At 45.5% G+C, this 21,234-nt stretch overlaps 1 protein-coding gene across 8 annotated transcripts in view; it reads left to right on the top strand.

Annotated features, from left to right (window-relative positions):
* Window positions 1-21,234, top strand: part of RAPGEF1 (Rap guanine nucleotide exchange factor 1) — a 90,818-nt gene that overhangs the window by 55,919 nt on the left and 13,665 nt on the right. For 2 of the 8 annotated variants that reach the window (XM_069770730.1, XM_069770732.1), the window contains 6 exons: window positions 3,479-3,681; window positions 6,205-6,363; window positions 15,783-16,064; window positions 17,449-17,541; window positions 19,197-19,285; window positions 20,625-20,736. In XM_069770730.1, coding sequence (XP_069626831.1) covers window positions 3,479-3,681; window positions 6,205-6,363; window positions 15,783-16,064; window positions 17,449-17,541; window positions 19,197-19,285; window positions 20,625-20,736 — 938 coding nt within the window. The remainder of the gene's footprint in view (window positions 1-3,478; window positions 3,682-6,204; window positions 6,364-15,782; window positions 16,065-17,448; window positions 17,542-19,196; window positions 19,286-20,624; window positions 20,737-21,234) is intronic. The other 6 variants (XM_069770731.1, XM_069770735.1, XM_069770734.1 and 3 more) reach the window with 6 other exon arrangements.

The raw sequence follows: 21,234 nt of genomic DNA, 5'->3' as shown, positions 1-21,234 counted from the left end.
ACCAGTGGCTGCACTTCCCAGCTGCACGACGAGCTGGCTCGAGTGGTGCTGGTGCAGTCTGAGCAATACCTGTGACTTCTACCATGTGGGCAGAACTGGTGTGTGCTAGAAATCCGTGAGCAACTTTAGCTCCTTCAGAAATGACAGCCAAGGCACTGCAAGCAGATTGCTGGGAAGGTGTTCCTAGCCTCAGTCTGAGATTTTATGGTTTTTTTTTTATTTCAAGTATTTTCTGTCTGGGTTCAGAACTGACATAAGCTGGGCATGTGGTGGGAGAGGTTTCTCTCTCACGCCTCCCTTCTCTCCCGGGGTGCTGCCTTGAGACTGTATCACTCCACCCTGGCTGCTCACCCTGGAGGTTGCAGCCCCCATCCCTCCCTCTGCACAGTCGCTGCAGGGTGTGCAGCCTGATCTGAGCTGGTGATGTAATTTCCCATCTGCTTTTTAAACTTCTGCCTTGTTAAAAACCACAGCAGAGAGGGGAAGGGATGGAGGGAGAGCGAGGAGAGAAGACCCTTTGCAAACAGCATTCTCAGGAGTGGTCCTGCTCCCTTACTCTGCTGTTCAAGATTGGCAGCATTTTAATGATGCCCACTTTAATTTGCACTCTGCAGTCTCTACTCCTGAGCCAGGTTTGTATTTCACCATCCCAACTGTTTTTCACTTCACCTAAAAACAGAGAGGAAGACAAAGCAGAAGCAGAGACATGCTAACCAGCCCTGGACTAGTTGTAACAAGCAAGGCAGGGGAGCTGCCATGATGATCGGATGCATTAGCCTTATAAAGAGCTGCGATAAAAGAGCTCTTCATTATTCTGTTGCAGATTGAGTTAAGGCTCTCAACAGCATTCAGGCATACTACCTTGAGTTACAGTAACTTAATTTTACACAAGTGCCTAATGTGATAGCCTTTTCACCAACACTTCCTGAGTGGTAGTGTCATACAGACATCTGAACCCAGGAACTCACAGCTATCAATCCTGAATGTTGTCTTCAGATCTGGATGTTAAGAGAAGCGCTGTTTTTGTAGGTAACCCCACGTAAAGGGCTGGTCTGAATTTAGCAACGTCTGTTGCATTATACCAGTACTGCCAAGCCTGACTTCTTGGCTTTTCTCCTACTCAGTTGATGAGCTCTCAAAATGTGGTCGTTTCCCTCGAGCTCTTGTCCTCTACACTTCTCCAAGGAGTCTTGATCCTTAGTTTCCTTTTGCTGCTAGAGAAATATCCTTTCATAAGCCTTCTTTGTATCTTATCTTCTGAAGTTGTTCTGTGATACCAAGGCATTTTTCAGGGCACGGGTATTAATAGGAGCACCTTAGTCAACTGCATCGCTGATATTTGAAAACAGTATTTTAGCATTCTGTATTTTCTTCACCAAGACTCCTTCAGTATGATTTCAAATAAGAGAATATTGCCAGAATGTGCTTCTTTTCACTGTTAGGCTGAAATTCACATGCATGAGCAAATTTAATCTTGGCTTTAGCATGAGTGCTGACACCAGCAGATGAGCTGGCACAAACATGCACCAACACGCATGTGCATTCAGTTTGAAACCTCTGTCACACTCCCTTCAAGGAGAGGTCTGAACCAGCAAGGGTGGTGACTTACATCTGTGAAGTGGTGCTGGAAAGGCAGGAGGGCAGCTGGGGGAGGAAGAGGAGCAAGGCTCGGGTAGCAGGGGGTGTTGGAGGTCAGAATTTCAGCAGCCTTGGCAGAGCTGTGCAGGAGCTGGCTGTACTGCGAGGCATGAACAGGTTGTCCACTGGCAGGACCGTGTGGGGTCACAGGATGGGGACAGCAGGTGTTACCGGTCAGGATTGAAATCCATCAGCTGAGGTTTCCTGCGCTCTGATAGCCACGACCTTTTTTTTTTTTTTTTTTTTCTTTATTCTGTTTTTTGGAGGAGGGATATCATTCTGTGGGAAGGGGCAGCTGCGTTAGCTCCATTTCTAAATGGACTTTAAAATATTAGAGGAAATCTGAAAAAAGGTGCAAAAGACAGGTGCAAAGCGACTCCTTCCTGCCAACACATTTGCACGGCTGCATCCTGTTTGAAATAGGCTGGCCTGTAGATCTGCATTGGCAGGTGAACAGAGGGCTTTGCCTTGCAGCTAGTGTGGGAACCAGCTTCAAGATGTGCAAATACTGCATTGTGATCGTATTTATAGCTTTCACTGAGTCATCCATTCATTTCAGCTGTACAACTGAAATGCCAGCAGAAGCTGAATAATTGCCACCTAATGACCAGATTTACAAAAACTGACAACTGCTTGTTTATCAGGAGGAAGGGAAGAATGATCACAGAGTATCTTGTGCATGACAGCATATTTACAAAAAGGCCTTGGTTAATCCTTTTTATGACACTTAAATACATGTGTTGCTCCTGTTCTCAGGTATGTAGGAGAGTTCTTTATTCATTTTACATTTATTAAGTACACTTCTGATCCTTAATAATTCTGGGGGTTTGTAGTAGTCTTTCTATGACACTGGGTGTCATTCTCCCTCTCGAACACTAAAATATTGCAGCAGTAAATAATCGTCTGTTAGAGCTTCATAGGCAGACCTGTGTGGGTTTTTTCATAGATTTTGGAAGGATATTGTACAGATGGAAAGGTCCTCTAAATGCGATTTGATCCCATTTAATATTTCCATTGAACCACATCTCAGAAAAACTTTTGAATCAGTTGGATTCAAGAATTGGAGATGACAAGACACTTTAAAAAGGGATGGGAGCAAAGGGATTTGAGCTAAGGGGGTAGCAAGGCATGGTCAGTGGCACTTTTAGAAGGTAAGTATCTTGTACCAGCATTGGCAGCGGCATATAAATAGCTGAGGGAGAGGTACACCCAGTCTCGCAGGTGGGTGTTCTCCAATAACAGTTTTATCAGCTTGCTAGAATGGAAAAAGGCTGTAAGCCTCCTCATTCTAGAAATCATGCTGACTACAGTTATGAGACTTATTATAGGCACAAGGATTATTATAGATTTATTGTCAAGGTTGCATCTTTGTACGAGATGATTTGTGCCTCCTAGAAAGCAGACTGAAGTTATTCTGAGTTTTTTGGTGACTTTGGGCATTAGCTGTTGAGAAATATTCTCAGAATTGCCATGGGTTACATGAGGAGGGGATTTGGGCTAAGTGTCAGTAAATCAGACTTCTCAAGTCGCTGTTTGGAGACCTCACTGGTTCCTTAAACTGTTGTCAGATGTGTTTGTGGCCTGTGATTATGTTTGTTGTGTGCTGGCTTGCAAGACAGGATATTCACATCCTTTCCTGCAAGGTGGATGGCAACTGACTGCGTGAGCTACCTGTGAACACAGCGCGGATGCCTTGCTGCTCCCAGCCTGCAGCAAAGCCTGACTGACAGTGGCATGGCCTTACTCCTATTTTATTTTGAGAATGAGTACCCCGCCTGCTTGTCACAGCTGCAGCATTGCGGACCAGGAGCAATGAGCGTGACCTTTCTTTTCATTGCAGTGATGGCGTATATGCAGTTCGTGGAAGACTACTCAGAGCCACAGCCGTCCATGTTCTACCAGACCCCTCAGAACGAACACATCTACCAGCAGAAGAACAAGCACCTCATGGAAGTCTATGGGTTCAATGACTCCTTTATCAGCTTAGACCCCTCTCAAGATCTGGCACCTCCTCCTGCTCTCCCACCGAAACAGCGGCAGCTGGTGAGTGACATCTGCGGTGCCCTCCTGGCAGGGCACACCAGCCTCCCAGGAACAGCTCTGTTCTTGCTACTCCTGTTTCTGACAGGCTGTGGTGGTGGGAGGATGTCTCCTTGGTGTTAACACATCATGCTCCTTGTCATCTTGTTAACATGTTTTTAGGCATTTTGCATCACCTACTTTGAGCTCCTTTCTAACCCCATGTTCAGACTGTTCCCCATAACCTCTAAAAGTCCTAAAATGCCCTAAAAATGAAACGTTAGTCTTCCACATGGCATGGCTGAGTCTGTGCCAGACTACAGGCTTGTGTAACGACAACTGCTTTGAAGAATTTGACACACTGGGCAACACAATTTTCAAGAGATTGCTGCACTGTTGTTCCCAATGCTGTTTTGAAACTGTTGTCAAGGATGCCACTAATAATAACCATTTAAACATAATAACTGCTTTTATGGCTCAGTCTTTGCCAGAGCCACAGAACTTTGTTATAGTCATTATTTAACTTGTCCATGTTTTCTCCACATTAGTCCCCTTGTGTGATTCAGGGTTTTACCTGTTTTTCAGTGTTCTGTTGGCCCTCCCAGACTGCCAGCACAAAAAGGCACATCCGTATGTGTATGTGTGTTGGGTGGTGGGTTTAACGCTATAGCGAGTGCCATTTTCCACATGGGGGATGAAATCCTGCCTCAGTGATGGCAGCAGCAGTTTTATTTCCAACCTCAGTGGAGCTGGGATTTTGTCCTATTTCTTTTGAAGGGTCTTCCTTGCTTTTCTCTTTTTTTTTTTTAACTCCAACCTTAGTGGGTTTGTTTATATTAATTATCTGATTTGCTGTATTTTAAAAAAAAAGCACCTTTTGTGCTGATGTAGCTAACTTAAATTGGCCATGGCTTTAACAAAACAGTACGAAATGTGGGAACAACTGCTCATGAGGACAACTGTTGCAATACTTCTTCATGTTATTTATGCTAAAGTTTGACTGTCCCAGAGTGTTGCTTTATAATCAAATGGGAGAAGCAACTGAGAACTCTAATTTTGGGATTTGCATAACTGCATTCCTGTGATGCAGGTAGGAGTCCTAAAAAGATAAAGTGATATTTCCAGCTAAGCTAAACTGAGTCTTATGCATTATTGCTTTGTGGGGATGAGACCTTAAACACCCATGTCCCGTCTGATCTGCAGGGACACTGAAGAGTCTACAGGACTCCTCTCTGAAAGATCAGGCAGTTCTCCAAGCGTCTGTGGTCCCCTTGTCAGTGTGATCGCTGCACTGTCACTGGTACCTTGTAGTCCCTTGCCCTACCTCCTCCTCCTAGAGGTGGTTACACTCAGGTGATAGTTTCCAGTGGTGACTTGGTCTACACAGTCGTGAGGGAGGGTGTGTAAAGTACAGATTTACTGTAGCCATTGTGCAGAAGGGAAATTCTCCTCCTTTTCTGAATTTGTTGGCTGAAGCAAAGCATTCCTATGCTGCCCTTCAATCATTATCTGGGCAGCCAAGATGTCACAGGTTTGCCTGCTAGCATTCTTGTAGTTTTGCAAGCTGATACCATCAAGGCGTTGCTTGCAGTTCCCCTGAAGCAAGGGTTTCTTCAAGTGCAGCCTCCCACCCTTACCTTCATCTCTCTGTTGGGAAAGTGGTGCAAGCAGACGATGGCTTATTCAACAGTCACCATAAAAGCCACCAGACGCTTGTTCCTCTGCTTCTGCTGCCCTGAGTTTCTGAAATAGCAAAGCACGTGGGGATCAGCTGTTCTAGCAGTAGGCAAGTTTTGCTGGACGGACTCCTCTGTAAAATAATAATTAGGAAGTCCTTTCTCGTGAGCTTCGGATCTTATTTCTGAAACATTGTACATTATATTCAACAACTCAGAGCTGAGAAAGCCTAGATATACATTAGCCTCCCTCAGACTCCTTACTATAGTGGAATTCAGGATAAATTCCTTAATAGTATTTGTTACTTACAGTGTAATATCTCCCTCTTGTGAAATGATATATAACTTTGGATTGGACTGGAAAAATGGCTGGACATCACTGTTATCCGGTATCTCAGCAGTACCAGTGAGGCCCCATAGCTCACACTGGAGAGACCAAGTTCCCACTCTGCAGGTTGCCACAAAAATTAGTAGTCTGCAAGAATTGGCTGCTTAGCAGCCAGAAGCAAGAGCCAGTTCCTCCTTTGGGCATCTGCCCCCCACGCCGTGGGGAAAAAAAAGGGCAGCGAGGAACAGCTTGCCTCTCCCCACAGCAGCTGTCCATGGGTGAACTGGAAGGGGGAGGCAGGAGTTTATTTTTAAGGGATTTGTGAAACAAAGAAGATTTGAACTGTGATTTTTGTCATGCCTCTTGAGCTCAAGAAAGGCATATTGGTGTGTCTGGCTCTGATGAACTGTATGAATAGCTGTTTGTTTAGCAAGCCATTATATGCATTGTTTTACAGTTAGCATTTCTTATCCTTTATTCATAGCCTTTTCTGTGCTCTCTTTCTTTGTGTCTTCTGTCTCTTGCTTTCTTCCCCCTCTTCAGCAGGCCTCCTATGCTGCCTCTTCTTTCTCTTCTGTCCCCTACTGTGTCCAGCAAACTAAAGTGCCCTTCACCCCCGAGGACACCGGTGCCACTCAGGGCCTCACTATGTCAGTCTCTAACTCCTTTCTCAACCGGCACAGCTCCTTTCCTGTGCATTCGGTGAGTTGCTCTCCACACTTTTAACACGTGTGCGTATTTGTGTTGGTGAAAAGCTTGTGTGCAAATTCTTTGCTTATGCTCTCGGTTGCAGGTAAAGGTGAAGGTTCTTTTAGGGGCTTTTGAACTCATGTAGTAATCACCCAGGTGAGAACAACTGTGTGGAAATGGTACTAAATGAAGCACAGGGGAGGTGTGGCTTTCATTACTTTATATACACACTGGTATTGACATTTGTGGCGAGGGACTGACAAAGGAGAGCTGGCCTGTGTGCACTGGCACACTCCTTTGACCCATGTGTTCCCCAGGCTGCACGTTGGAGCTGCAAAGTCTTTTTTTGTTCCGTTGCATAATGTCAGCAATGTGCATGAGTCAATTAAAGGCTGCTGTATGAATCTGGCCCTTGGAGAAATAACAAGATGCTGTCCCCGAAATACATGGATTTAGTCAAATGTATGGAACAGTGGCTGCAGCTCCTTAATTTTTTTTTTCTAGAAAATGGCCTCTACTATATCTTTCATCTCATATTTGCTTGTCTGCTTCCCTTAACATCTCTGTGGTCCCAAGCAAGCTCAGTAAGCTTGTATGATTTGCTGACGAATGAGCAGGGTTTTCTCTCCTACAGCACTTGTGAGCAGCCTGAAGTGAGAACTGCAGGAGGAGCTGAGAATTATTTAAATCAAAATAAGAATAATCTTAGAGCACTGCTTAAATCTGTGATCAGCTGCTTAAATTAAATGGTAGTAATAACAAAGTGTTAATGTAATAAAATTAAATCTAACCATGGGATTCCAACAGCTCATCAGTATGGGGCTCGTTTGCATGTAAAACTATGTGGTTATGCTCTGATTGCCATGTGATGACAACTGAGAATAGGCTATTTTTCAACAGTGACCTGGATGTTTAGTAAATTAGACTTCTTCTGGAGAAGAAATTATCAGACAAGACTTGAGAAAATTCAGAAGTGTTCAATTAGTTTAATACTAACTATTTGAAAATGGTATCCTCCCACTGTGCCACTGCTATCTTCCCATTTCAACATGTAGTCATTCTCTAAAAACTAGTGATAATCATGGGTCCGAAGAAGAAGAAAGTATTCAAGTACTTTACAAGTAGCGCTACTTCACAAGCAATGGATTAAAGCTTTTGGCTTCCATTTGTGTGTGAGAGCAGTATCATCATTTTGCTGTACAGATGAAAAGGCTGAGGTGTGGAAAGGTTAGTGCTTGCATAAATTTGTGGTAAACAGTTTTAAAATCTGAAGTAATACAAAAGTTCTGAACTGTACAGCTCTCTTGTTTGATAGTGAATCTTGCAAGCAAAACGCAGAACTATAAGACCAGGTAAAAGCACTTCACTATTTTTGTTTTAATTGAGAGGCTATAAATACGATAGTATAATGTTCTAAAAATATGTGGGCACTTTCATTTAAAAAAGCGTCCTCGTTGGATTAAATGGTTACTACCTACTTAATTGTTCTGACCTGTTCTCATCTTGCTTTGGACTACATTATTATGAATATTATTATTTTATGAAATGTTAAAACTTCATTAAAAAATCGTTACTCGTTTTTGCAAGGATTTGGTGAAGGGAAAATAAATGGCTGGAGCATGAGGAACAATGAGAACAATTAGGCAGTGCACTGTCAAATGCACAAAGAAAATAAGCTGAATTAAAAATGGTGATTTTTCCATTAATGCCTTTAAATTATGATAATCTCATAGTTGCTCATGACTCTGGCTGGTCTATTTTTTCACAGGCAAAAATGAGATTTTCACTATGACAGTGTCTCTTTGTCTCCAAACTGCAAAATACCAATGTCCTTACATGCATCATAGCTGACCCATGTAATACCGTAACCATGGTTTATCCCATTTTCCCTATGCCTAATAAGACAGAGATGTGAAACAGCTGTCAAGGTTTGGATCATTCCCAGGGTGACACCCTGCATTTCAGCGCTAAGAAGGACCAGGGCCCCTCTTGCAATCTGCTGGAAAGGCCATGTGCTTTCACGTGAGGGATGCCACAAGCTGCGCCAGTAACACTTTAAGCTCTGCTTCTCTTATTCTCATGTCTTCGTTTTTCCTCTCTCACCAGAGAAAGGTGAGGTGTGAGCACTGTGGTGAACAATAAACCTGTTAAAAAATAAGCATTAGTTTCCCACCAGCCCCAGCAAGGGAGTTAATGCTAGGAAGAGCACACCTTTCATACACCAGCCAACTGAGGAGTTGGCCTCTTGTGTACCCAAATATCAGTGGTGATTATCAGATCTCTTAAAATGATATGTCTCCTACATTAATCGTTACCCATTCCGTACAGGAAGCAAAAACCTCCTTAGCTCAATACCAGGAAGTCAGAGCTGATGAACGAAATGGCTGTCCATTGACCCAACGTGAGCAAAGTGTTGCAGGTTTGCCAAGCGTAGCCAATTTTCAGAAAGTGCCCTGTGCTTTTTTCCTTCCCTGGAGGCTGACCTGGGGTGGACAGCAGGAGTCAGTCCCAGAGGGAAGGCCTGGCCTGTACCCATCTGTTCACATGCAGGCAGCAGGAAAGCTGAGCCTACACCGTGTTTTGCATGTTAGCCCATTAGCTCTGTGCTCCAGGTGAAGGACTAGTGCCTTACGACTAATTTACAGGGCTTAAAAGGACTTGTTTTCAGACAGTGTTTTGAAGCAAAAAAGAGGTGAAGTTGTTCAGAGCATCTTTACTCTTAATTTTTATGTATGAATTTGTTTTCAAGAACCCTGGCTTTTTTCTTTCCGATCAGCACTGCAGACGCTGCTGCAGTCCAGAAGCCACCACTGCTCTGTCAACCCACTAATCGCGTTTTTTCCCTTCTTTGCAGAAAACTGTGTCAGAGGTAATAGCTTTTACTGGATAGGGGCAGATCTTGAGCAACTGGATCAAACCTCATAGCTTTGGCAAGTTGAGCTTGTTTTTTACCGAGTCTGATTCGCGTCTGGCCTCTGTGCCAGCAAGGGTCGTGTTTGTAGTATGGACTGATATTGTAAGGAACTGCAGCATCGTATTCCCCATCCCTTGCATAGTTAAGCCATTAAATCCCGCATTGGTGGGACAACTGGATTGTACTGTCGAGTCATTTTAGGGATTCCCATCTCTTTTGAAAGTACTTTCTGTTGCTAGACGGTAGGAAAGGAGGTATGCAATAAGAAAGCATCCTCCTTGGTGATTGTTGGCAGTAGTTTTTCTCTAGCTGATCACCTCCCTCCTTTTTTCTTGTGAAGAGAGAGATACTGTCATTTGGTTCATGAACTCCTTGTGCTGTTTCACTGGAAATGGGTGGGCAGGTATCCGAAGGGCAGGAATCAAATCTCATTAGTTCCCGGCAGCTGGGGAACTCTGCACCGATAGAGGAAATCGGTCTGGTGACAAGCTATACTGCTATCCATCCACGTATTTTCCACCAAAGACTGCAAGAAGTCTTGCATTCAGTTACAGCTAGGAATGTTTTCCTCACTGAAACAAGGAAGGCAGTTGTTTCTCCGAGGCATGTACATGCCATTAGTGGAAATTTGGCTGCATCCTCCACTATGGAGAAATAACTTGCCTTTTTCAAAATGCTGTTTTTTCTTATGTTTTCTTTTTAATTAAGAAACATTTCCAGTAATTTTCCAGAAACCAGATTGGCTGTTGGATTCCAGCAGAAGGCGCAACTGATTTCCTTATGAAAGCTCCAGTTCAGCGCTTCTGTTCTCGCTTGTTCCCACTGTTTTTGAGCAAATTGAGCAAGCGCACAGAAAATTCACAGCAACTGTTTTTCTTTCTTGTGTGTGTGCTAATGTATGTTCAGCAAAAGGAGAGTCAGATAAGTGTTTAAAGACGTGCACAATGCAGACATGTGCTCCGCATGTTTTCCCCGCCTTGGCCCTGTTTGTGTAGCTCACTTCCAGGCTGCAAGGCACGCCACAGCTCTGGCCCTCAGCAGAGACTGAGCTGTTTTGAATTCATATGGTCGTCCGATGGTGGGAGCCACGAACCAGGACTGGGAGATCATAGTGTGTGAGTTCGTTTCTGTCCTAAGCAGGTTTTAGCTCCTTAGTTTGGAGCAGAAGGAAGGGGGCGGGGGGGGGGCGGGGGGGGGAGATTTACATCCATTTAACCGGCTGCTGAGGTCTAGGTATTGTTTTGCCCTTCCTGTTTAGTGTTCCTGCTGCATTTGTGTTCATTTCCACTGCCCACAGCAGGCCTGGATGGTCACATTAATAGTGCTGTTGCATGCTGGCATCACTGAATCCTTCTTCTGAGAACCACTTCCTCTGGTGGTTTATACGTTTTTCTTGCAGTTGGAGCACTACCTGTCTCTGCGCAGGTCTTTCTAAGCAGTCCCCTACTGACTTCATAGGTCACATTTTTTGTGTGACTGACTTTTTAGGAGCCTTGTCTTTGTCTCCAGGCTCTGCGTTTTAAAGATCTGCTTGCTAGATATGGTGGCATTGTCTACTAGCTAAACAAGAGTTGATGCTGTAGGTGCAATCAGATTGAATTCTCGTCATAGTTTCAAATGAGAGATGCATGATAGCATGGTTAATACATCTTACGTGCTTTCTTCCCTCCTGCTCCCTGTCCCTTTTTTTGTTTTGTTGCAAAGATGTACAAGAATCCCTCTCACTTAAGGAGAAGTTTGGATTTTGTGTTTTCTTGTGCAGAAGCCAGGAGACCCTTTCCCAAGGGAACAGCAAGCCCCATCCATCCATCTGCTATACTAACCATCACTTAAAACCAGGGAAGACAGCTGTGCAGCCAGGTCAGAGGCTTTGCTGAGAAACATTCAAGCATGAGGAGTTGCTGCCTTTCCTGTGACAGTGCTTGAAGCCATTCTTTTGGCAGCTTGTGTTTCCAGCCATTCATTGTAGGAGCGTTTCCTTCCTCATTAGCAAAAGTACCTGGAAGCCCAGCATTGTGTCATGAGATAGGAAGTCTTTTCCAATAGTTGTCTATGCAATTATATTCTTAGGGCGTAGCAGTTTTGTGCAACACCCAGTATTTTGTGAACATAGTTCTCTACTGTTAGGATTTGGGCATCCAGTTCTGGAACATTGCCCATGTCACTCTCTTAATAGCATTAGCAGAGGAGATCTAAAAGATTGATCCTTTCCTCTGATAGCTTCATGTTTTGGAAGTCTGATGCTCTATCTGATCTGGGAGTGTCTGGCAGGATCGCAGATTAATTTGGCAGAAGTTCGAAGGGTAACTGAGAAGGCTGTGCTTAAAAGGTAAAGACTGTGTCTGCTGATGCTGCAGATGCTCTGACAGCCATATAATTGAATTCTACTTTGAATTTAGGATGGAGTCGCAACCAGTGACTCCCTGCATATAAACACCCTGCCTCCCTGTTACTTGTGGTCAGCCATGCCTAGTGAACATAGAGGAGCATTACTCTTGGAATAAGTTTTCTATTAGAGTGCTTATCTCGTGCCATCTAATCCAAATAAATGGTTGTAATGTCATTGACCTTTGGGACATCCTGTAACACTGCTGCTAATGATGGAAAGCTGTTCTAAAATATTGACCGTTGCAAAAAAAATCAAAGGCAGCAAATTGAAAACGTTGAAAGATGCCATCTCTGGAAGACCTCTGTGTGTCACAGTGTGTGGTAAACATTCAGGTCCGTGCATGTTAGCTTCCTGCTGTTCCCAGGAGACGAGATTGCTCCGAGCTCAAAGCACGCTTTGTCGAAGTACTTCTCAAGCGGCAGATAGGGTTTTTTTTAAAATCCACTTTACTGGTGAGAGGAGAGGGATCTCTCTCTTCTCCCTGTGTTGGCCATTTGCTGTCGTAGGTCAGGATCGCTTGTGCTGGGAGACCATCTTCTGGTCCTGTGGTGGGAGCCTGGCAGCATGGCTGGAGTTTGGATAGAGGAAAGCATCCTTTTCCAAAGGATCTAGTTGCACCCTGCTTTCTAGCTTTCCCAGAGATTATTTTGACGTACTTTACTTAAAGCAAAACCATTGAGTAGGAGGTTGTGTCAGCACAGGCATAACCGAGGCCTTACTGACCCTGCAGGAAACCTCTAAGAAGCAGATTAAAACAAGCACTGATTTTTTTGCAAGATAAACTGTTGCCTGTGATTTCTTGGGGCAAGAACTAGAGGATGACTAGCTTGCTTGTGACAGTTCCATTGAATGGACTGTCCCCTCCCAAAAAAAAGTATGTCTTTCAAAGGATGACAGGACTTCCAAGAGATGTACAACACCCAAACCCAGTGGAAACCATTGCTGCAATTCCTGCTGCAGCTGCTGACTGGGCTGGGCTGGATCGGACTGGGGAGCAGCAGGAATGGGTGCCATATGGACATCATCTCCACCGCAGGGTGTTTTTTTTCCCCTTTAAAAGTATGCTTCATTCTTGGCTCTTGTCCCAGCACGGCTGCATAGCTGAAATTCCAGAGCTGCTTGCAGGCTCCGGAGGAAGGAGGGGGCTCCCTGGCTCGCTTTCTACAAGATGCAACTTTACAACGAGATTGGAAGTCAAGAGCAGCCTGGCTAATTAATGCCAGCTCACCAAAGGCTTCTCTGCACTGTTCCCTTTGTTAACAGCGTGCTGAGAGCATGTCTGCGTCGTTAAATGATTGTTCACGGATCACATAATGAAGATTAACGCATTTGCCTGGGTACCTGGGCCTTAAACCGGCATTTTCAACACATCTCATGCCAAGATATTGTTTTGAAAGCTGTATTGATGAGGCCGAGGAAAGATGAATGTATAGTGATTGTCAGTAGTAACGTAGCCACATTCAAACTTTAAAATATATGCAATGTTACATTATATTTAGGTCTAAATTGCCTTTGAATTGGGATTAATGTCTCTGAAACCATGCAAGGCAGAAGCTGTGCAAATTTTCCTGCCCCAGAAGCAGTAATTTGTCTCCCCGAGCTGCTAGCTCAGCCTGCAGGCAGTGTACCAGGCAGCATCTCAGCTGCCGAGCCTCCCAGCCGGCGTTTGGCCTGAACTAACCCTGCCAGCACCATCACGCAGCGTGAGAGCTTCGCAGGGTGCTGCCTGTCCCAGAGTGACTTGATTGAGGACAGTAATTTCCTTTCACTCATGCCCTGCATGAGCTCCACTGCTGCTTTGCGAAAGCCTGGCTTTTTCTCTGGGTTCGGCAGGTCAGAGACAAAAACCCCTTAGGACTCCTTGGTGGAAGATGTCCATCAACTACAAAGTGAAGGACAGCGTATGCCGCCTGTCTCATGTGGGTGCAGGAAGCCCAGCTCTAGGGGAGCTGGCACGTAGGTTCTGTTTGAGCAAATTATTTCCTTCACTGGAGCAGAGGATCTCATTACCGGGACAGCAGTTTGTTGAGTGCCTTCTCGAGAGCTGCTGCAGCAGTGGTTCTCCACTCTCTTTACTCCTATTCTTTTTTGGGGGTCTAGCCTGGGACTTGGGGCGATAGTTGGCATATTAGCGCCGGTGAGATCATGAAATACCAGGGAGATGGGGCAGGCATAATGAATCTGCTGAGCCAAGATGATGTCATGAGCCTGGCGTCTTACAGGGGATTTAGTGTTTTGTGCCATGCAAGTGAAAATGTATAAATGTAGAGCATTTATCCAGGCAGAAAGTAAATACAGAGATTAGACTTGTCATTGTTACTGAGGCAGCACCAAAAGCTGACAGTGTCCCTGGAGCCAGGGCTGCTCATCCGGAAAGAAGCGGGCAGGAAGAGAGAGGAGCCTGTCCTAGAGCCAGTCTCCTTTTAGCCACAGGCATGTGGTAGGGATTTGCATTTTAATTATTTTTCAGTAGTCTTTTAAGCTCTCTTTCCAAAGCATCTCCCTCTGCTCCTCTGTATTATGGCCTGCAATTTGTTTTGGGCCCTGAGAATACACCCAGAGCACTGCCGGACTCCACGCACGGCGGAGGGCAACCACTTGAGGATTAAGGTGGTGGAAGGTAAAGTCTATCCGTTGACCTTTACGTTTCCTTTCCTTTGAGTGGAAAAGGTTTTTTTGCCCAGGCTTCTGGCCCGGGGCTGTTCTCAGTTTAGATTTTTAAGCTCACATCTTTCCTAGATAGAAACAAAAATACCGCTGCCGAACTGGATGCTTCTGCTGTAGCTCAGGTGGCAGACTAAGCTTTGCTTTTTATCACCCGCTCAACTCTCCTGAGAAAATGTAGCCTGAATTCTCCGATTCATGCCTTTGTTTCCCTTTCCCTTTTTACATCACAGCGGTGTCACTTCAACCTGGTTTGAGCAAGTTGTGTCTGTGCTTCTTGAGAGCTCTGTAATGCAACCATCCTTGTGCAGCAGATCACTCAAATGAGCAACTGCCACAGCTTCATTTCAGCGTGGGTTTTTTTGGATGATGTGATTCTTCCTTTGGTCCACTTGGCTACCACACAGACCTTGCTAGTGGTTGAGCTCTACAGGTTTTAAAATAAACTCCTCTCCAGCAGGTTTAACATTATTGTCTTTTTTTTTTATTTTTTCTTTTTTCTTTTTTTTATTCATGGGTGTCAGCTTTGTTTTGGACTTACCCTGATGGCAAATCTTACTAGCACCAGATGTTAAAAAACAGAGGGTTGCTCTTGTTTTTCTTGGCACAATATATTCCCACTGCACCCTGTTTAATATTATCTGAACAGTAATCTGATGATTAGGAGAGATAGTGAAATAAAGCTTTACGCAGATGATCTCTTTTCATCTCTTCAGCTGACTCTTCGAGGCACTGCATTAAAGGATCGGTTTGATAAGGAATTCATCGCTCCTGAGGGCAATTATCATTTTTGCTCCCTATGTTTCTCAAATGGGAAGGAGTAGCAGCGTAATCTCCTTTATCCTTCAGTGTAACTTTGAAGACAGTATCGGCCACTCCTCCCTGGGAGCTGTGTGTTCTGGAACAGACTTGACACAGTAGCTGTTAAATTACAGGGCTGGAGCAAACGGCATCTTAAATTTGGATCCTGTGGAAAATCCCAGAAAAGCAATAAGCACTCGGAGTACTTTTCTCTATCTAGATATTTCCAGCATGCTCACAGTCGTGGTTTCTGTATGCCTTCACATCCTTTCATCCACTCAAATGATTTTCAGGGTCACTGTCATTAGCAGTATTGAGATACCCAGGCTTTCCCCTTGCCTAGTGAAGGCTGGATACCTGCAGGTAAACACCCTGGTGCCCACGTTCCCTTTGAGATGAGTAGCTGAGCTGCTGTTTGTGCAAGAACATGCCTCTCCGCGAAAAAACGGGCTGACGTGTCCCAGGTAGCAATTCCTGCTCTAGTGTGTGGATGATAAAATAGTGCTGCCTCTGTTTGGGTTGGCGTCTCGACAGAGAGGTGCCTGTGTTAGAAATGCCTTGTGCTATCACTGCTATGCTACTGCCGGTCTAATTACTTTTTCTTTTGTCTGTCTCTTTCCCCATCTTCCTTGTTTTTGTGTTGTACGTCTCTGCATCCTGTAGTACAAATCTGTGTTTAGGTCCTACTCCCAGGACTTTGTGCCTCACAACCAAGTCTCCATACCTCCTTTCCTCTCTTCTACCTCCTCCTCCTGCTCCACCCCACCTTTTCCGCCCGTCCATCCATCTCAGAGCTCTGACCTAGCGGTGCCCGCCGCAGCCAGCCAGTCACCCAGCACTGTGGATGTGCCAAACTCCTCTTCTCAGGAGAGCAGCTTTAACGGGAATGCTCCTGTCTGCCTTCCTTCTGAAACCTCTTTCACTGATTCTCTCCAGACGCCTTCGGTGAGACTATCCAAAGAGATAATGCACCTTAACGCAAGGCTGGGTTTATTTGTTTTTTAAAAGAAAATGTCTCTTGTATTAATACATGCCAAATGTGATCTAGTCCAGTTTCCAAATGTGTGTGTGAACTGCAGAGAGGTAATTTCATATAAAAAAGGTGGCTAGAAAAAATGAACCTCAGCAGGTTTGAGAAAACGTTAGCACATATGTAGGAAACATAAAATGTCAAATGCTGGCGAAGGGGAGAGGAGAAGTTGCTGCAGCTTCCTGCAATTGTAATACAAAGCTGAGGAAGGTAAAGGAGTGTTTTGTGAGGTTGGTTGTTTCTAAACACGGGCTCCTAAGTGGTTCGCATCCTGCAGTTGCTGCCATGGCAGGATTTGGTGATTGCTGCCCTGCTCCCTCCTAAGTCACCGGTGAGCCCCAGGAGCGGTGGGTGCAGTCCAGCTCTGTCTCTCCTGTGCATAAACCTGTTGCTCTTTCCAGGCTCTTGCTGTTTCCAGTTACCAGCAGCCCTAGCTGTGCGCTTGGTGGCAGTACACGTTGGTGCAAAGCATCACGTGTTGGTGAAGTTAGACTAACACTGTTCCCGCAGTGGTATGGCACTACTAGTTTGAGATCCCAGAGCAGTTTTACAGATCACTGACCAGGTTTGTCCATTACAGCTACTTTTTAAACACCTCATTTTCAAGACAGTTCCTCGTTTGTTTGCTGCAAAGCCTAGAGTTGGTGAGGTTCGAGCTGTCAGCACAGTGCATGCTAATGCTGCCTCTTCACAACGTTTGGAAGAGGGACACTGATCGGACAGTAAATGATCAGGTTTTCACACTTTAGACCTGACCTTGTTGTTGCATCTTCCTTGCGTTGGGTCCTTGTTACAGCCCAGAAGCCCTCAAGTTTGGTTTGGCCTGGCGTGATGGCTCTAATCTGTGCTTGTAGCATAGTTTGGGAGATACATTTGATACCCTCTGGGCTGCAGGGCCGATCTGCATTTAGTGGCAGGACTACAGCGCAGGTAGGACCGACACTTGTGTGTCAACCTCTGAATGCTCAGCTTCCGTAACCTTGAAATCCACACTTGCATATTGCATCTTCGCAGTCTCACATGGAGTCCATGGCAGCTCTTGCAAAGCAGTGCCTGCTGCTGTCCTGCTGCAGCTTGGGGCCTTCGGCATAGTCCTCAGGAACCAGAAAATACTTACCCCCGGGAAGGTACAGCCTCACTGGCCGGTGTTGGCCACTGAGCCGGAGGAAGGGCTCCCAGTTAGGTGACAGCAGCCGCTGAGAACGCTTCTCCTCCCAGCCTGTGAGCACGTTCTTTCACTAACATTAAGTGCTGGCGGGGGGCACCATCACATATTTCCTTTCATCCTGTCTCCCTTAGAGTGAAAACGCCAGTGAGGAGGCTGGTGAGGGTGAATACGTCAATCTGTATTCCTCTGGCCAGAGCAACGGGGAACTCCCTCGCTCTGAAGGAGTAAGTAACCTGGAGAGGGCTGGACACCGGGAAGGGGCTGCCTGGTGCATGCTGAGTTCACACCGGGGCTGACGCGCTTGGCACCGGCCTCTTCTGCACCCTGTGGAGCTCCTGTGTCCGTCCTGCTGCTCCGGCTCCCTTGCTGGCGGTCCCTCTGCTTGCCCACTCCTGGCTTGCAGGCTCGGGTGGCCTCCCGGTCCAGGTGGAGAGCAGGCGATGCTTTCAGGGTTGCGGTGAGCCCCGGCAGGTGGTAGGGATGGCTTTTCCTGCCGTGCTGTTTCATTTGTGCTTCGCTGTCTGTTTGGAGCTGCTTGCGTGAGGTTCTCTTCCAGAAAGCTGCACCCTGACCAGCACCGTCCTGGGGCCATATCTATTCTTGTAACTGCTTTGGCTTCCCTATTTTAATACAGAAAGGCTTGTGCTCTAAATTGATTCTTTATTTTCCTTCACCGTTTGGATACAAAGTAAGTGATTGATTTAGCATTGTAATCGCACGCTGCTTCTTCCTTTACTCAAGCCTCGTATCTTAGGTATTTCCTAGAGGAGACAGGGCGTTTTCCATTGAAGGGAGGTACTGTCTTCCTGTTGGAAGCAGGAAACAGCAGCAGAGGTCTGTGGCCATCTTTTTGCCTGCCCTCATCTTGGAAGGCACATCTCCTACAGGATGTCTCCGAGACCTTTATCCATGCTGGTGTTAAATATGCCAAGAGATAGTGCTCCCATCACTTCCCTTCAGGAGACACATCTAGGCAGGCCCATCCTTTTGGGCAGCTGCAAGCTGGTTCTCAACTTTGAAGCAAAGAGTTTTACAGATACAGTCTGGAAAAAATCTGCAGACGCTAAGAAAGCTAAGCTCACCAGTGTGTTTTCCAGGCCGAATGGATAGCATGTAGGTGGTTTCAGTCCTGTCTGTTCAGTAGGTTGAATTTCCAAGTTTCAGTCTGCATGATGTTAAATAATTCTGAACTCCAGCAGTTAGATTAATATTCCCATTTGCCGTTCATGGCTATTTGTCTCCTTAATAAATGGCTAATTTAAAATGCTGTATCTTTGCATTGAGCTCTCTACCTGCTGTTCCATGCCATGGGTTCAGATGGTTCTGGTTTTTTTGCATTAGCTTCATTTCCACAGCTGTGAATTGTGAAGTGGAAATGTTGCATCATTGCATAACCTCTTCTGATGGGAGAGAAGGGAGGTAGGAACAGCAGTGTGCATCCACCCCCTAAGACAGGGTGGTGTTTTGGGGGCTGTGACCAGGAGGGGAACTGAAACTGAAGAGCTTAGAGCTGGCTGTGTCCGTTTTGATTAAAGCAGAAGGCAAGTGTATTTCAACAGTAAGGGCGGGAGGAAGAAAAGAAAGTCATCAGAGGGTTAAAATCCAAGACGACAGCTCACTTGTGTTGTAACTCTCAGCATCATTTCACAATGTTAAAAGCAAACAGTACTAATTACACTAGTCTCCAGAGATGGTCCCAAATTTCCTGTCTAATTAACTTCTGTGTTTTCCTGGCATTTGGCATTAACTTGCATCAATCTTTAACCGCTCTGTAGGAATTTACAGTAAGGGGCCATTTAGAGGCAGTCAGACTGTAAATGCAAGGCTAGCTGTGGTGTAGGACCCCATGTAATAATGAAAAACTTCTTTCTCTTTGCAGGAATCTCCCTCTGTCAAAGACAGCCACTCCAAAGACTCCAGTTCAAACAGCAGTGCCATGGGGAAGGAAGGCAAAGATGGTGCTGAAAGGTGAGCCTGACTCCCCTGGTCCTCCTGCTTCCCAGCCTGGAAGGGTACAGAGTCTCACCAACGTCCCGTTAGCCCTGCCCTCTACCAAACCGTCCTTGGGGCTGCCTGTTCTGCCCTCAACCTTCCCAATGTTCTCTGAAGTTTAAGCCCACTTTTTTTGCACAGCTGGTGGGCAGTGGGATCCTGCTGAACAAGGAGGATCCTGGCAAGCTGTCATTACTTAACTCAGTGAGCCTGCAGGGGTTAATGCAGCCTGTGTTAGCCATCCTAAGTACATCTAATTGGCAGTCCTGTTATTGACACTGGCTGCTCCCTCCTGCTTCCAGGGAAACGTGCGAAAAAAGTCTGTATCACTGTTGGGAAATAGTCTTCCAGAGGGGAATGTCTTCCTAACCCTGCTAGTCAGAGGCTGGCTGAGGCCCTGAAGCAGGATGCTTTATATCCCTTCTAATGCTCTTAGCTATCATTTGTCTATGTAAATGAAGAGGTGCAGGCTGTAACAGATGGGCTTCAGGAGGAGTGGAGTGAGTGCTTCCCTGCTGCTTGAGATTGCTCTTCAATTGCATTTCTAAAGCAAAAATAGAGAACAGCATTGTTTCGTGTGTGACAGTCAACTTCCCTCCCCCATTTTCCTGCAGTTGGTTTGAGGGTTTTAATCCCTGCAGTGAAAGAGACAATGCAAGAGTGCTCTGCAAAGCTCACTATCTGCTGAAAGTATGGACTGGTGCACGGATTTTGGCCTGTGCCTGGGGAAGGCTATAAAGAACATGCGTACTTTTTTTTTTTTTTTTTTTTTTAAGGAATACAGGCACAGAGAGCATGTGTCCAGGCACAAGAGTACCAGCCCTTGGGGGTAGGAATAGTAGAGTTGTGGATGTATGCCAAAAAAAGTGGTCAGAGCTTTCTGCTCTATCTTCCTGCAAAAAGAGAGCCTGTCATCTCCCCTTGTAGCAGCACAATGGGTCATGAGCTGACTAAGTTATATATGTGTAGAGTATGCTCAGTCTCTATACATTTGAGCAAGGGCTTAGATTTGTGTGCACTAAAAATTTGGTGGATTAAGGAGGCATGGAAGTGTGTACTTATGCAGGGCATAGTAAAATCCTGTCTGCCAGAAATGCAGGGCCTAAAGGTTCATCTTTATCTTTTTCAAGAGATGCACAAAGCAACAGAATTAGAGCCAGACATTTGGGCTTGTTTGCAAAAGACTTACCTCCAGACTGTGTGTGTACTTACTGTCGCTTAATGAAGGTTTGTAGGCTGAGAGCTCGGGTGGACCCAGCATCTCTTGCCCTGGATGGGCAATGACACTGATGGGTATTTGCCTTTTTTTTTACAGGCAGCAACAGTCACCAGATGCTTTGGAAGCATCACAGTTGGAGGAAGAGGTAGATGAGCTATCCCTTATCGACCACAGTGAAATTATGGCTAGGTTAACACTGAAGCAAGAGGTAGGTGCATTCAGGCTTTGCTTTCATAATCTTTGGTTTATGCTGTATTGAAATCTGATTCTCTGTGTGCACAAGCAAGGCATCAGCTTTTATTTGATAGGAAAAACTAGGTTGCAGCAGAAGTGGTATACAGCTTTATTTGTGCAGGCTGTTGTGAAAGTATGAGATGCTGGTACAGGCAGGGAGCATCAGCAATGAACGAGGGTTTAACAAAATGTGAGATGTCTCTTTAAAAACCAGTGCATCTTGTGCCCTTTTCCCAGTCTGCTCTTTCCCACCTCTTCAGCCTGTGACAGACTGAAATGAAGCACCTGAGAGCCTGAGCACAATAAATCCAGGTGTGGGTTCATGCTGTTGGCCTTCCAGTCTGAAGGCAGGTTTAGCAGATTTCCTGAGCAGGATGTTGTATTACTGATGTGGAAGAGCAGCCAAAACAACTGTTTCTGTATTTGAGAAATGGCTTTCTTTCTAGCCTTGGGTGCACTCCCAGACAGCTTT

Source organism: Haliaeetus albicilla, chromosome 26 (assembly GCF_947461875.1).
Source record: "Haliaeetus albicilla chromosome 26, bHalAlb1.1, whole genome shotgun sequence".
Taxonomy (NCBI): Eukaryota; Metazoa; Chordata; class Aves; order Accipitriformes; family Accipitridae; genus Haliaeetus; species Haliaeetus albicilla.
The sequence above is the reverse complement of the archived record's forward strand: the minus strand, read 5'-3'. Positions and strand labels throughout refer to the sequence as shown.